At 42.1% G+C, this 14,667-nt stretch overlaps 1 protein-coding gene across 2 annotated transcripts in view; it reads left to right on the top strand.

The window, feature by feature from the left end:
- Nucleotides 1-14,667, top strand: part of sema3fa (sema domain, immunoglobulin domain (Ig), short basic domain, secreted, (semaphorin) 3Fa) — an 88,058-nt gene that overhangs the window by 54,941 nt on the left and 18,450 nt on the right. For both annotated transcript variants that reach the window (XM_084063587.1, XM_084063586.1), the window contains exons 5-10: nt 30-149; nt 2,960-3,046; nt 5,439-5,532; nt 6,181-6,300; nt 8,014-8,153; nt 10,016-10,130. In XM_084063587.1, coding sequence (XP_083919713.1) covers nt 30-149; nt 2,960-3,046; nt 5,439-5,532; nt 6,181-6,300; nt 8,014-8,153; nt 10,016-10,130 — 676 coding nt within the window. The remainder of the gene's footprint in view (nt 1-29; nt 150-2,959; nt 3,047-5,438; nt 5,533-6,180; nt 6,301-8,013; nt 8,154-10,015; nt 10,131-14,667) is intronic.

The following is a 14,667-nucleotide window of genomic DNA, read 5'->3' as shown; positions in this document are numbered from 1 at the left end:
TGTTGACCTGTTGCCCTGCTCTGCTTCAGGGGGAATGCGGGAACTTCATCCGTCTGATCGAACCGTGGAACCGGACCCACCTGTATGTGTGTGGAACAGGAGCGTACAACCCCATCTGCACCTTCGTGGACCGAGGACGCAGGTCACAGGTAATGGGACACTCTCCAGGGCATCCTTGGAGACACATTGGCCTTCTAGTTTCTCCTTTCTTTAAGCGACATATCTGTCTATCAATCTGAGGTCAGAGGAGAACAGCTTGTGTTCCTCGCTCTCCTCCGTGCTCGCGGCGGGCTCCGCTTTCCTCCCCGTCATTTTCCGCTTCTTAGCTTTCATTGATTTCTCTGCTGTTTCACGGTCTGCAGGACTCAAAGAAAAGCACATAGTCAGTCCTCTCTTAGGTCTCCATTATTCCTAGCGAAATTGCACTTGGTGAGCGATGCCAAGGCCGTGTTCAGACTGGCACCCCAAATCAGATTAATTTGGCCTTTCCTAGAATGGAATCTGATTAGTTTTATCTAGTCTGGAATAGCAGAAAAACACATGGAAACTGATTTTGGCGAATCAGATTTGAACCGCATGGTCTGAGATGCGAATCTTATTTCTAACCGCTTCAATCCGGGACAGCATCTGTGTCATTTTAGATTTAGTTTTGGATTAGTTTTTCAGAAGGTGTTTTTTAGAATCGACCTCAGGTCTAAATGGGCTAATATGTGTCTGAATCTGGACACACTGAAGCGTCAATTACACGTCCTCATATGACGTTGTGTCGCTTGGCGAAAATAGCCGACCTGCAAGCAAGCGTGATGAGACGGGTTGTGAGATTGTAGATCAGCTCTATTTGGCGACATCGTTGTACAACAGAGTAGAAGACGTAAAGCATCGCACAGGCCTCTGTCGTCGCGTCATCGCCACGACAACCAACGCAGATACTGTACACTAGGTTGATGATGTCTGCACGCACAAATCAGTTGATGAATTGAATACATAGGACCACAATGGAAACAAGTCTCCGGCACTTTTTTGCGCTATCCTTTTCGCCTAAATGTTTTACTGACTAATAAAGTATTCAATCAATCAGTCAATCAATCAATCAATCAATCAATCTGATCACTTGCAAATAACAGTGTGGACAGTCAGTGCTGAAGCTCAGATTTGAGTAACAAATAGGATTTGCCCCGCCTTCTGAGCAAAGCCAAACTGCTGCCACGGAAAGTGACGGTCAGGATGCCAATCTTCCAGTGCTGCTGGGAATAGCATGTTGACAGCATATCCAAAGCAACTGCCCCCCCCCCCCCCTGTCTTACAACCCCCCCTCCCCGTTCACCTGTTTATAAGCAGCAAGAGCCTGTGGCCCGTCCCGCCGTCGGCTCGGGAAGCCTCTGAAAGGCCATCCGTCTCCGAAAGGCCATCATTACTGATGGCCTTTCATCCATCATCATCCTTGTAGTTCAACCCAAACCCCCCCCTCTGTGCTCCACGCCCTCCCTCTCCCTCCCTCCCTTTCCCTGCGCGACGACTTACACATCCACTATTCCGGCTGTTTAGTCTCGCTGTTTAAATGAAGGGTTAAGATTTCAGCCCCATTCCTGTCACTCAGCATGTCCCCCCCCAAGGCCTTTTGTTGCCTTTGCCGCTGTAAAGGTTTTTCTACGACGAGAGTGGTTGTAAACAGAGACCATTAGTTATAGGAGGACATCGTCCTGTTTGTTAGAACAGAAAGGGTTCCCACTTGAGTCTGTCAGCGCCTTGTGGCGCTTCTCGCGACGGCCTCCCTTCTCTTCTCTGCTATCTGTGGTTTGTTTTAGAGCTTGTTTTGCTTGCGTTCTGTGCCGTCGCTTTTGTGTTCTGTGTCTGAATTGCACTGGTCAGTGTCTACACAATACCGAGGATGTGGCCATCATGTCAATGGGAGGACTTGACTATGTTGCCTTCTATTAACCCATTAAAACCGGGAAAGAAACTACTTACTTAACCATTATTTTATACTTTGGCTATTCAAAAATAGCAGATATACAAGCTCATAGCGCGGTACAGAGTGCCGCACATATACATATTATATAAATATACATAATCTGTAAAGCAAACATTTCTAACTCAAATCTTTGCTTCTTTGGGGTCCCTGGAACAAAATATTTTCAGATGGGGGTCCACGGCCAAATACATATAATTTTGGAGGTCCTTGACATGAAAAGGTTTGAGAACCACTGATATAGAAACATACGTTTTTCAGAAAACTGTTAGACATTATGCAGAATCCCCAGAAGCAAAGATTTGAGTAACACATGTTTGCTTTAAAAAATGTATATTCAAAGATTTGCAAACATTTTTCAAGAAATAGCAGATCTACAAGCTCACAGCGCGGCACTCGGTGTCGCGCTATGAGCTTGTAGATCTGCTATTTTTGAATAGCCAAAGAAATCTAAAATGACACAGATGCGTTCCCGGTCTTAATGGATTAATTGGAATTTGTCAAATATTGTTTTTAAGTTTTTAGAATTCAGTTGTTATGAGTCACGCTGCTGCTGTCCTTTCTTTTCCAACAACAACAAAAAAGAGAGTTGGGTTTCTCTTTTGGGAGAAACAACACACGAAGCTTTGAGTCTGCATGCACCTGCATGGGATTGGTTTGTGCATGCATTTACTGTAACAACTTTTAACAGCGTGAAGTCTGTCTAATCATGAACTCTGATGGATGTGGTTACTAACTAAGGGATGTCGATCACTTCAGTCACTTCAGTTTTCCCTCGTTTTCCGTTTAGATCCCTGTGTTTATAGTCTTTATGGTCTCGAGTTGAAATACTTCTCTGTGTCGTGTTTTTTTCCTGGTCTTGGGTTTTTTCATTTTCGGGGCTATTTTTCTGTCCTCTTCGTGATCACACCATCAGAGGATCTGGAATCTGGAGCGTTGATTGTTGGTAATCAAACGGCCCCCTGTGGTCCCCTGTGTCTCTGTTTATAGGGGTCCCTCTACCTACAAGCCCCCCAGTCTGGAGGGAGAACGAGTCGGGCTGTGGACGCCACAACTACAGGGCCTATGGAGGCAAAGGTGGGCTGGTTGTTAGGTTTGATGCCCACCTGGAGTAGTTACTGATCAGTCTATTGAGCTGTACTGGGGGGGTCATTGTTCTATCGAAAGTGAAACAACTGTTAGGTATTGAACATGTCACCGTTTCCACAAAGGTTACAACACTGTGTCCAAAATCAATATGGACACAAAGGCTCCTGTGTCACTGGAGTCGTTTAATGTGGTTGCTGTCGGGTAGAAACCTTGTATGTCCAAAACGTTTCAGAGAATGGGGAAACAAGCCAGTGAAGCCACAACCACTCTTGGTTAATAATTTTCATAGCGTAATATTTCAGTGTTTTGTGTCAATATTTCTAAAACCCACAGACGGACCACTTTCAACCCGGCATCTATATATTTTGGGCATGTTATTAAAAGTTTCAAACATGTTTAAGCTTTTCCTAAAATAGCTAAAATGGCAGATTTATTTTTTGATTTATGAAAAGAAAGATAGAAAAAGAAATATGGAGATACAAGGTTTGTGCCCGGCAGCGACAACATGCTACTGTATGTGTCTTAAACACAGTGGTTTAATGGACAGAGCCAAATTGTAATACTCTACTGCCTAACAGCCAAACCATTTTTCAAACGTACCGTATTTACTTTTTTTTTTACTTTTTCACCATAAAGCATTCAACGTGTAGATTTTTTTAATAGCCTGAGGTTAGCAGCATTGCACTGAGAGTGATTTATGTGTTGTAGTGTTCAGAATGTAGTCATCCTTCAGTATCACGACAAAGTTTATAAACACAAGAAGAATGGCTTAAAAAATCTAGTTTTTCCACTACTATGAATTCCCCCTGCATATTTTCTACCTGTCCTGTCTGACAATATTTGGTCTGTACTAGACACAACATAATCCTCTATGTAGCCACATGCCCAGCGTTGAAACAGATGGTTCAAGATGGTCCTTTTGTACTGTGGAGAGTGACAAGTTCCCATCCACACCACTAACATAGAACATAATAGAAGCATGGTGAATGAGTTGTGGATTTCTCTCAGCGTTTTCCTGTTAACTTGGCCTTGTATGGTTCTAACTGAGCTACGGTGCGAGTGTCTCTTGGCACAACTTGACCCACTAGATCAGTGGTTCCCAAACCTTTTAGCTCGAAACCCAAAATATAAATTGTATGTCTCCCCGGGACCCAATCTACAACCTCAAAATTGCGATTTGTTTATTTATTTTATTTATTTTATTTATTTTATTTATTTTATTTATTTATTTATTTTATTTATTTTATTTATTTTATTTATTTTATTTATTTTATTTATTTTATTTATTTTATTTATTTTATTTTAATTATTTTAATTATTTTAATTATTTTATTTATTTTATTTTATTTATTTTATTTATTTTATTTATTTTATTTATTTTATTTATTTTATTTATTTTATTTATTTTATTTATTTTATTTATTTTATTTATTTTATTTATTTTATTTATTTTATAAAAAATGTTAGATTGGGGTTTGTTTGGGGTTCTTTTGAAATAATAATAATTGAATAAAATTAGGAAACGAAAAAAGGGAAATTTACTTGTGACCCATAAAAATGTGACCGTATGTACCGAACCACAGTTTGAGTAGCCTGGGCAGCATTCCTTTTCGGGTATATGATCCCGTCGGGAGCGGAAGAAGCCCTACGTCACCGGGCGCGTCATCCGCGTCATCAGCCGACCGGATCGCGACAATCCGGAAAGACGTCACCCCAAAATAGGTCCGTCCTAATAAAATCCTTGATGCGGCGTAGTTTAGCTTATTTTTTAAATATAAATGTGAATGTACTTTCCGGAGACTATTTAGCGTCTGTATTATCCGTATTATCCCACGGGGAAATTCTATTCCATTTAAATAGGGATTGGGGAACCAAAACAAAGCGGCACCGCAAAACCGGATCGCGACAATCCGGAAAGAGGATTATTTTTTCTTTTTTTTCTTTTCAGTAGGCACGATCATATGGGTCTTTAGTAACGCATAGCAGGCTTTCCTCCGAGGTGGAATGTCATTATAGGCAACATTTTTAAATAAATACAATTATAAATTATTATAAATATAAATATTTTCACTATTTTATACCATTAAAGTATTGGCTTAAAATGTTTAAATGACCCGTCCATATTTTACTGCACAACAGGGACAAAACCCATACCCTATCACAGTCACTTGTCTTTGTCTGTTGAATATTTTACTTGTTTGATTCAACTACATCCAAATAACCCAAACTGAATATAACTATAATATCCTTTGTCCCTAACGTGTTTCATTCAGAGAAGGTCTGCCTCCCCCCAGAAAGGCAATTTTTCTAATGCACACTAAATCTACTAAATGGAAACAATAGAATTATTAATGACGTGCTTAATCCTTTGTTATTTCAGGAATACATTTTTCGTCTGGAGCCTGGCAAGGTGGATTCTGGGAAAGGCAAATGTCCTTATGACCCCAAACTCAACAGTGTTTCAGCATTAATCAGTAAGTACTTGTTTTCTTCCTTGTATGCATAGTTTGCATACTGTAGAATGTGTGTAGACATAAATGAGTCTTTATGACAAACAAAGGTTTTTTTCAGTAATTCTTCAGTTGCCATTCAAGCTCACTTTTCCATAAAGGATAATTTGTTTCAATAAACGATGCAAACTTTATTTCAACTGGGCTTTCCTTAAGAAGGGAAGACAGGGTTCCGTTCAGGAGTGGGAAGTAAAAGGACCCATAGGGGTTTTGAGTTAAATCAGCACCCCAGATTTTGCTGTGTAGGTGGTCTAGTGTTGTCAGCAGATTGCAGGTGGTCAAACTTGGTTCCTGACCCCTCCGGCCGGGGCATGTTTAGCCCCTGACCTCCCCTGTGTGTGTGTGTGTGAGTGTGTGTGTGTGTGTGTGTGTGTGTGTGTGTGTGTGTGTGTGTGTGTGTGTGTGTGTGTGTGTGTGTGTGTTTGAATTTGTATTTTTCACCTATGCATGATGTCACATCTAAAACCTGAGTTATACTTCGCTGTGTGCCGGCGCGGTGTGCCAGAAATAGCGGATCGACAAGCTCACCCGGCGTCCAACAAAGCCTAAATCAACAACGTTATAAATCCATCCTAAAAGCCACTGTCTCCTTCCCCTCTCTGCGATTGACAGACGGAGAGCTGTACGCCGGGGTCTACATCGATTTCATGGGGACGGACTCGGCCATCTTCCGTACGCTAGGCAAGCAGACGGCCATGAGGACGGACCAGTACAACTCCAGATGGTTGAACGGTAAAACATCAAGCTTGTCTTGTCTCGTCTGGCGATCAAGTAGTCTATAGCCTTTGACCGTTTTCAATCGATTCACGGGCCCTGTTCGGTACATTCCTGCATCACACCACATGCACTGTTCCACTTCCTAGAGATGGTCAATAGCCTCTTTCAATTCATTCCCTGAAGTCACAGAGAACTCGAGGAATGGCCCCGGAGGAGTCGCAGAGTCTAGCTGTAAGGTCATACAGTAATGGGGAGAAATTACATTGATTATATGCGTCGCGCGTCGCCTCAATTCTCTAATGAAGCGTGGCAGCGCTGACGGTCACATCGGTGTGTCATGATGAGCGTACTACACACAGCTGTGATTCTCAACCTTTTTTTGTTTTAAGGACCCCCAGTTTGATATGCGTTAGGCCATGGACCCCCATTTGATATGATTTTTTTTAACCCCCATCTACACTGTAAACTCCTCAGTGTTAATCCAACTCTGAGAGCATACAAATTTGGTTCCATTCGTATACGCTCGTATACACAGACCTGCAAGGGTCCATTTGATTCCGAACTATCAATCATTTAGCTGGGGACCCCCTAGAAGTCCCTCAAGGACCCGCGCTGAGAACCACTGGCATACAGCCGCCACCGCATCCATCACTGCCCCCCCCCCCCCCCCAACCCCCCCGTTTGTATGTCTGGGTCACAGCTTTCCACTCTGACCCGGCCGTCCCCCCACAACAGATCCCCAGTGGGGACACTCCCCGTCAAGTGGCACCTGAGTCCTGCTAATCAGCCCTGCGGGGGTCCCCGGACCCTTTCCCTTTCATCACGGGTGGAGAGATCCCCCACCGCACACACACACACACACACACACACACACACACACACACACACACACACACACACACACACACACACACACACGTTAAACTGTTCACGGTGCCCTCCCTCCCCCCACACGTTTTAGCTTTCGACCCCTATTGGGTTGTTTCTCTGTCTCTGCAGGGGGGGGGGGGGAGGACCCAGTGTGGTTTGTCCAGCAGTGACCCAGTAAGTGAGTGAGTAAGGGGCGGGGATAATAAGCCACAAGCTCACAACGCGCCGCGCTGCAACACATTATGATCTTGTAGATCAGCTGTTCTTGTTACGGTGTATAAATCAGGCTGAGGCTATAAGGGCAGAGGAGCTCAGTGGATGGGTGTAATTAATGAGTCACGGGGGGAGGGGTTCTAGCAGCATGCATCCTACTGTCATTGGGCTCTAACAATCAGTGATAGCTTCCTCTAGCGATACCTATAGGGCACTGGAACTGGTTCTGGAACCGGTTTTATCACACTGTCAGTGGTTCTCATTGTTTTTTATTTCAAGGACCACCATCTCTGAGTGTACAAATTCCATTTGTACACTCTCCGACTCGAGTTACAGGCCTGTAAGGGTCTGTTTGGAACCCCCACAAGTATCCACAAGTCCCTGTACCTATATACGCTGTATGTTTAATTGAATCTAATTGTGTTTATCAAAAATTATAATGGCCAAAATTAAATATATATATATATATTTTTAATACATAGGAATTGTTAAAGGGGACCGTTTATGAATCAGACCGTTAATAGGGAATCATTAAGGAGCCGGATTCTTTAAAATCCCAAAGGATCCCAACCCTAGCGATACTTCTGTGCTGCAAGTACATTTACGTGTGTCTCAGCAGCTCTTTCCCTCTCTCCCCTTTAACAGATCCCACGTTCATCCACGCGCATCTCATCCCAGACAGCGCAGAGAAGAACGACGACAAGCTCTACTTTTTCTTCCGGGAGAAAGCCTCCGAGATGGGTCAGAGTCCCATGGCCCAGTCCCGTATAGGGAGGATCTGTCTGGTGAGTTTCATCTCAACCAAAAACCTCTTATTATTTGAAATAATAAATAAAACGTTTTTTAAAAACATTTTTATAGCTGCAACATGTGTTGGTCCTGCGCTTTTTGTCTCTCTCACCCTCACAGTGATCCAGAAATCCACTTTCCCCGTTGCGCTTACTCACCATGAGTAATTACCGCTGTAGAGTAAGCTACACACCACTCTGCAGCCATAAAACCAAACAAAATCCTTTGGCTTTTTACGTTTCCTCAAAAGCCAAGCGAGGAAAACATTCCATTGCTGGGGGGAAGGAGGTGGGGGGGAGTTGTTCCAAGCTTGCGTGGACTGACTCACTGACGGAGTTTACCTAAAAGCCCAACCTCGGATCCCAGGATTGCTTTCCAGCCCTCAAATCGTGCTCCATTCAGAGATGAGCGAGATTGGAGGGCTAGCTAAAAGACTAACCTAAAGCCTAATTTAAGCATGATTTATATGTGTCGTGTCAAAAATAGACAAAAATAAATGTTGCGTGCCAAAAATAGCCGATCTACAAGCTCACAAAAGGCTGCTTGCAACGTGGTACATTGTAAGCTTATAGATTCGCTATTTTCAGTGCACGACACCAGCGCGTGACAAAGTATAAATAAAGTTCTATACTCCATGGCACAATGGTCACTTGCCGACAACAACTGAAAGTCATTTATTCTCTGCAAGCAACACCGTGGCGCGATGCAGTATAACTGATGCTTCAGTGCCCCGTCTATATGCATACATAAACATCCAGAGCTGTTTATTTGGTGATTGGTGATTCGGTGATTTGTGTTTATCACAGCAGAGGGTCAATAAGGAACAGTGTCCAAACCTTCAAACCCTGTCCTTACATAGCGTCACCTCACATTACCCCAGAGACACTAGCCCTGTTTGTCAAGAGACTTTTCCCTCTGCAGCTAAAGCCGGCAAGATGACACGGCCCTAAAGTATATAATTAAGCAGAGAATATAGGCTGCAAAACACATAGATTTGAGGATAATGCAGGATAACAGAATGTGTAGCTTTATAAGGACATAGTAATGTGCGGGCAAAAAATAGAATTCCCTTCCTCCATTGAAAGTAACGGTAAACACAGACAGACACAAAAACTCCCTGTTTCTTCCAGTTCTGTAAATCTTTCAGACTCGATGTAATGTGTTAAGGTTTTCTGGCTCATTAATCATGTCCCCCGGGTTTCACTCTTCCATCTTAGTAGTGGAAGTTGGCGAGCATCCCTAACAGATGGGCGAGCGGGGCTGACACGCGGAGCTGGAGTTTATTCACACATCCCCTCGAGTGCTGACTGTTCGTTTGGACTGTTGTCTTAAACAGCTGTTGGTCAGAGTGCCGATGGATGGACGGACCGGTCCAGGGGTTCCCAAACCTTTTTTCAGCTCGAGACCTGAAGAGATAGATTTGGGACCAAAACTTACAACAAATACATTATGAATTAACCACTAAAGCTCTATTTAATAGTGAAAATAGCAAGCTCATAGCGTGTCACATGGTGTCGCATCGCAACGTATTGTGAGCTCATAGATCGTATATTCCAGTTTGGTTTTGTTTTTCTTACATTTCAGAAATTCGTATAAAACAAATGTTTACATTTTTGCATTCAACATTTTAGTAAATGTTCTTTGCTAATAATTATGAAAATGTTTTGTAATAAATAAAACATTTTTTTTAGGAAACGTAAAACAAATGGGACATTTTACTCGTGACCCATAAAAATGTGTCTACAACCTAAAAACGGTTCACGACCCTATGTTTGGGGAAACACTTGGACCAGTCCATTTGAGGTGTTTTTTTGCAGGGGTGTGACCATACCTGTGTCTTGTGTTTGTGTCCCAACAGAATGACGACGGCGGACACTGCTGCCTGGTCAACAAGTGGAGCACCTTCCTGAAGGCCCGTCTCATCTGCTCCGTGCCCGGAGTCGATGGCATCGAGACGCACTTTGACGAGCTCAGTGAGTTAATGCTAATATGGCACTTCCTACCGCCTCCTGCCAGCAGCTTTGTATCCATGTCCATTCAACCACTTGGGTCTGGTCTATATTTACTCGGCAGCCGCGTGTCATTCAAGGCTTTCTCCCTCTGTGTCCCATTTTCACAAATGTAACCACGTTTTAAACCACTTTCAACGTGGCCTCTCTATTCTGAGCATGTCGTTGTAGGCACACATTTTAGAAAGAAAGAAATATAGGTATTTAAAATTTAGCAAAAATAGATTCAGATTCCGTTCATTTGTCACTTAGATGCACTGTTCAGGTACATACATGTGAACAACACCACATAAAAACATAAGCAACAGCTCAAGAATTTATTTTGAAAAAGTCATCCTAAAAGCTCATGATTAAAAGCAGTAAGAACAGGACAAGAAGTCACCAAACATTGCTCATTTAGCAAAAATTGTAGATCTACAAACTCACAATGTGTTGCGAGCTTGTAGATCTGCCATGTCCGCTAGTCATCGTACAATGTGCTGTAGGGCTCACCTACAAGAGAAATGTGAATCTGTATGTAATTATTACACAATGTGACACAACATTTCCCCCCATTTATGCTCTAAATTATCAATCATGTATGCCCAGGGGTCTGTACTTGGTCCTCTTCTTTTGTCCATCTACAGCACACATTATCGCAGAATATTTGCCTGTTCCTCACCTAATGCTCTTATATAATGACATGCCTAGAATAGGGATGCTGTGGTTCATGTCGTCAAGCCTAATTCATAATTTGTCGTACAGCAGTCACTCCACGAAAATAACTTGATATTAAAAACAAAATCAGTAACTTAAGTTATACTGTATACGTAAGCATCAGAATTGACTTAGAGTGTGTGTGTAATGAATGGATCGCCTCACATGAACGACAGACTAACCGGTTGTGAGAGTTCAATATGAACCACTATACGTACTGTACAGTACAGTAAGACAAAACCTCACACCCACTTGTTATTAATAGTTAACTTTCCGCAAACCTCAGGGTTTGCCGGCAACTGTCTTACATTGCTACTGGTCCAGTGATATTAGATATTTGACACAGTATGTGAATCACGGGTGTAGCGCGATAAGGACGACCAAGAGAGAGTATGGAAACGGATATTCTCAAGTTTTCCTCGTGACATACTGTATCTTAGGGGTAAAGATTTACACATTTACGTATTGTAATAGGACATACGGTAAATATAAGGTTCTATAAAGTAACAATGTAATTCAGGGGATGCCGTGGATTAAAAAAGTTATTTATAGCGGTGGCCTGAGCCAAAGAGGTTTGAGAACCACTGCATTAGAGCCCATGTGGCATGCACCCTATAACCGCTAGGCTATCGGGTCTCCAGATGAATGTATCATTGACTCATCCACCTTCGTTAAGCTCAGTTGTCCTTTAAGCATCAGAATGACATCTTAACCAACTGCTGTCCCTGAAGCTGCAGAGCAATGTGTGTGCGCGCACGTGTGAGAGAGAGACCTTATAGATCAGCTATTTTCGCTATATTTGAAACAATTCTTTAATTGAAGGAAGAATCGGTCTGTGGGTTTCATGAACATTGAACCAATGACAAGCAAGACATTTTTACTAAATAATAACAGGACCGGGCGCCCGCTGGCCTAGCGGTCCAGGTGCATACTACATAGGCTCTGGTGCCTGACGTCGTTTTGCGGGTTCGTGTCCGTGGTCCGGACGACCTTTGCTGCCTTTCACTCCCTGTTTCTCTCTCCCTGTTTCCTGTCATTCTCTACTGTGCAATCAATAAAAAAAAAATTTAAAGGCAGAAAAGCCCCAAAAAATATATATATACTGTATATCCATTGTTCGTTTTCCCATTTCCTGAAAAGTAACACTTTTGGACATACATCCGACAGCGAGGACATACATTTGCATTTTGAATGCTATTCTTCATAGGTTTGAGCACAGAACAGCTGTACTGTAAAGCTACCTTGATGAAAACAGAGCACTCAATGTGAAATGTCAAAATATGATGTCCTCTCTCCTCCTCCTCTGTCAACATCATGGTGCTCTTAGAAGCTCATCCAAGGGTCAATGGGTCAGACTTACAGTCTTGAGTGCAGACAGAGGCACGCACGGTTGTGGTCAGTGGTGTAAAGTACATTTACTCAAGTACTGTACTTAAGTAACATTTTGAGGTATTTTTACTTTACTGGAGTATTTCCAATTTTCAGTTCTTTTATTTCTGCTCCACTATATCTCAGAGGAAAACATTGTACTTTCACTCCACTACAATTATTTGAAAACTTTAGTTATTAGTTACTTTGCAGATATAAATGATTATATTATAAAACATACATTAACCACTTTAGCTCTTTTTATACATAGGCTATTTGAAAATAGTCTATCTACAAGCTCACAACGCGTCGCATCGCGACGCGTTGTGAGCTTGTAGTTCTGCTATTTTCAAACATTTTAGTACTTTTACTTTTGGTACTTAAAGCATATTTTGATGCCAATACTTTTGTACTTTTACTCAAGTAACACAGGCCTTTTACTCATTAACAGAGTACTTTTATATTGCGGTATTGATACTTTTACTTAAGGAAAATATCTGAGTACTTCTTCCACCACTGGTTGAGGTCATAGGCTCGAGTCGAATCTCCCCGAGGTGTACAGGATAAGGTCCTCTGTGCGGTCAGGCCTTCCCACAACCGCGGGGCAGTCATTCCTGCCGAAATGAACGGTGTCTCCAGCTCCGGCTGTCCTGATGGAGCCCAGCGGAGGCATCAGAGTGCTTCTATGGTGGGCCCAGGGGAGCCGCTGGAGTACTTTCAGATGTGGATGGAAGTACCTTTGGCTGTGTGAGACGTGTTTGTAGGAACGCATTTGAGCCTGGTCTTTCAGCCAGAGGAGAGGAGTACTGGGACCGCGTTGAGTATGAGGTGGAAGAAGTACTCTACTTAAGTAGAGCTATAACCATACCACAGTGCAGTGATGGAAAAAGTACTCAAATGTTTTACTTAAGTAAAAGTATCAATGCTGCGATGTAGAAGTACTCTGTTACGAGTAAAAGTCCGGAATTTCTAAATTTACTTGAGTAAAAGTATTTGATACCTTATACAAAAGTATAAGTTATCAAAATGTACTTAATGTACCAAAAGTAAAAGTACTAAAATGTTTGAAAATAGCAGATCTACAAGCTCACAACGCGTCGCGATGCGACACGTTGTGAGCTGTGTGAGTTGTGTAGATCGGCTATTTTCAACTAATTGTAGTGGAGTAAAAGTACAATATTTGCCTCCGAGATGTAGTGGAGTAGAAGTAAAATTATAGACAATTGGAAATACTCCAGTAAATGAGTAAATGTACTTAGTTACTTTACAAATCTGGCTGGGAGAGGTGAATGCATTTAGTCTTTCATCCAGAAAGGAGTGGGACCATACAAGGCGGGAGACAGAATAATGTCTGTCAGGACGACCATCGTGAACATAATGTATGGGTGCATTGATGTTTTTATTGCCTTTTATTCCTTGCAATGATGCAGAAACAGGGTTTTAACAATGAAATCCCAAAACGCGCACTCTGTTCTTTTCTTTACCAGACAAAAAGAGAGAATAGCAGATTTATTTTTTCTTTTTTTTTGGCACATTGCTATTCCACACACGCACACGCACACGCACGCAGAGAGACACACACACACACACACACACACACACACACACACACACACACACACACACACACACACACACACACACACACACACACACACACACGCACACACAATTACTGTATTGTGGTCGGTGCAGTTATTTTGACAACATGGTTTATATGTCACCCAGAGAGCAGTGTGGTTTTTAGTTTCATGGCTTTTTAAGATAGCGTGCTGTTTTAAGGGGGCAGAGAGGAAGTGATCGTGTATACTATCTACAGTCATTTATCTTCCCCTCTGTCAGACAAATGACTGCTCAGAGCATGTTCGTCTGTTCACCTTCTCTATGGTGCTTTTTTTATATAGCATTGCTCGGCAGGAGTCTGTCTAGCCGTCTATAAACAGGGTTCGTCTGTCTGTGTGTGTGTACAGTATGCCCAGAGCTAATCTCACAAACCACTCGACCAATGTGTGCCACATTTATTGTGCACGCTGTCTGCAGGCTAACTTAATACCTCTACTAATGTTTATTTTTTATTTTTTCACATATAATTTAGACTTGCCATAGACATATGCAGTGGTGGAAAATGTACTCCCAATTTTTACTTGAGTAAAAGTATCAATACCGCAATAGAAATACCCTGTTACAAGTAAAATGCCTGTGTTCAAAATGTTACTTGAGTAAATGTACAAAAGTATTGCCATCAAAATATACTTAAAGTACCAAAAGTAAAAGTACTAAAATGTTTCAAAATAGCAGATCTACAAGCTCACGCGACGCGTTGTGAGCTTCAAATAGCCTACTGTATGTGTAAAACAGGGCTAAAAGTGGTTAATGTTTGTTTTTACAATATAATAATTGATATCTGCAAAGTAACTGGTAACTAAAGTTTTCAAAT

Source organism: Gymnoscopelus microlampas (genome assembly GCF_963454915.1).
Source record: "Gymnoscopelus microlampas genome assembly, chromosome: 7".
In the NCBI taxonomy this organism is placed as follows: domain Eukaryota; kingdom Metazoa; phylum Chordata; class Actinopteri; order Myctophiformes; family Myctophidae; genus Gymnoscopelus; species Gymnoscopelus microlampas.
This window is presented reverse-complemented; position numbering and strand designations above follow the sequence as displayed.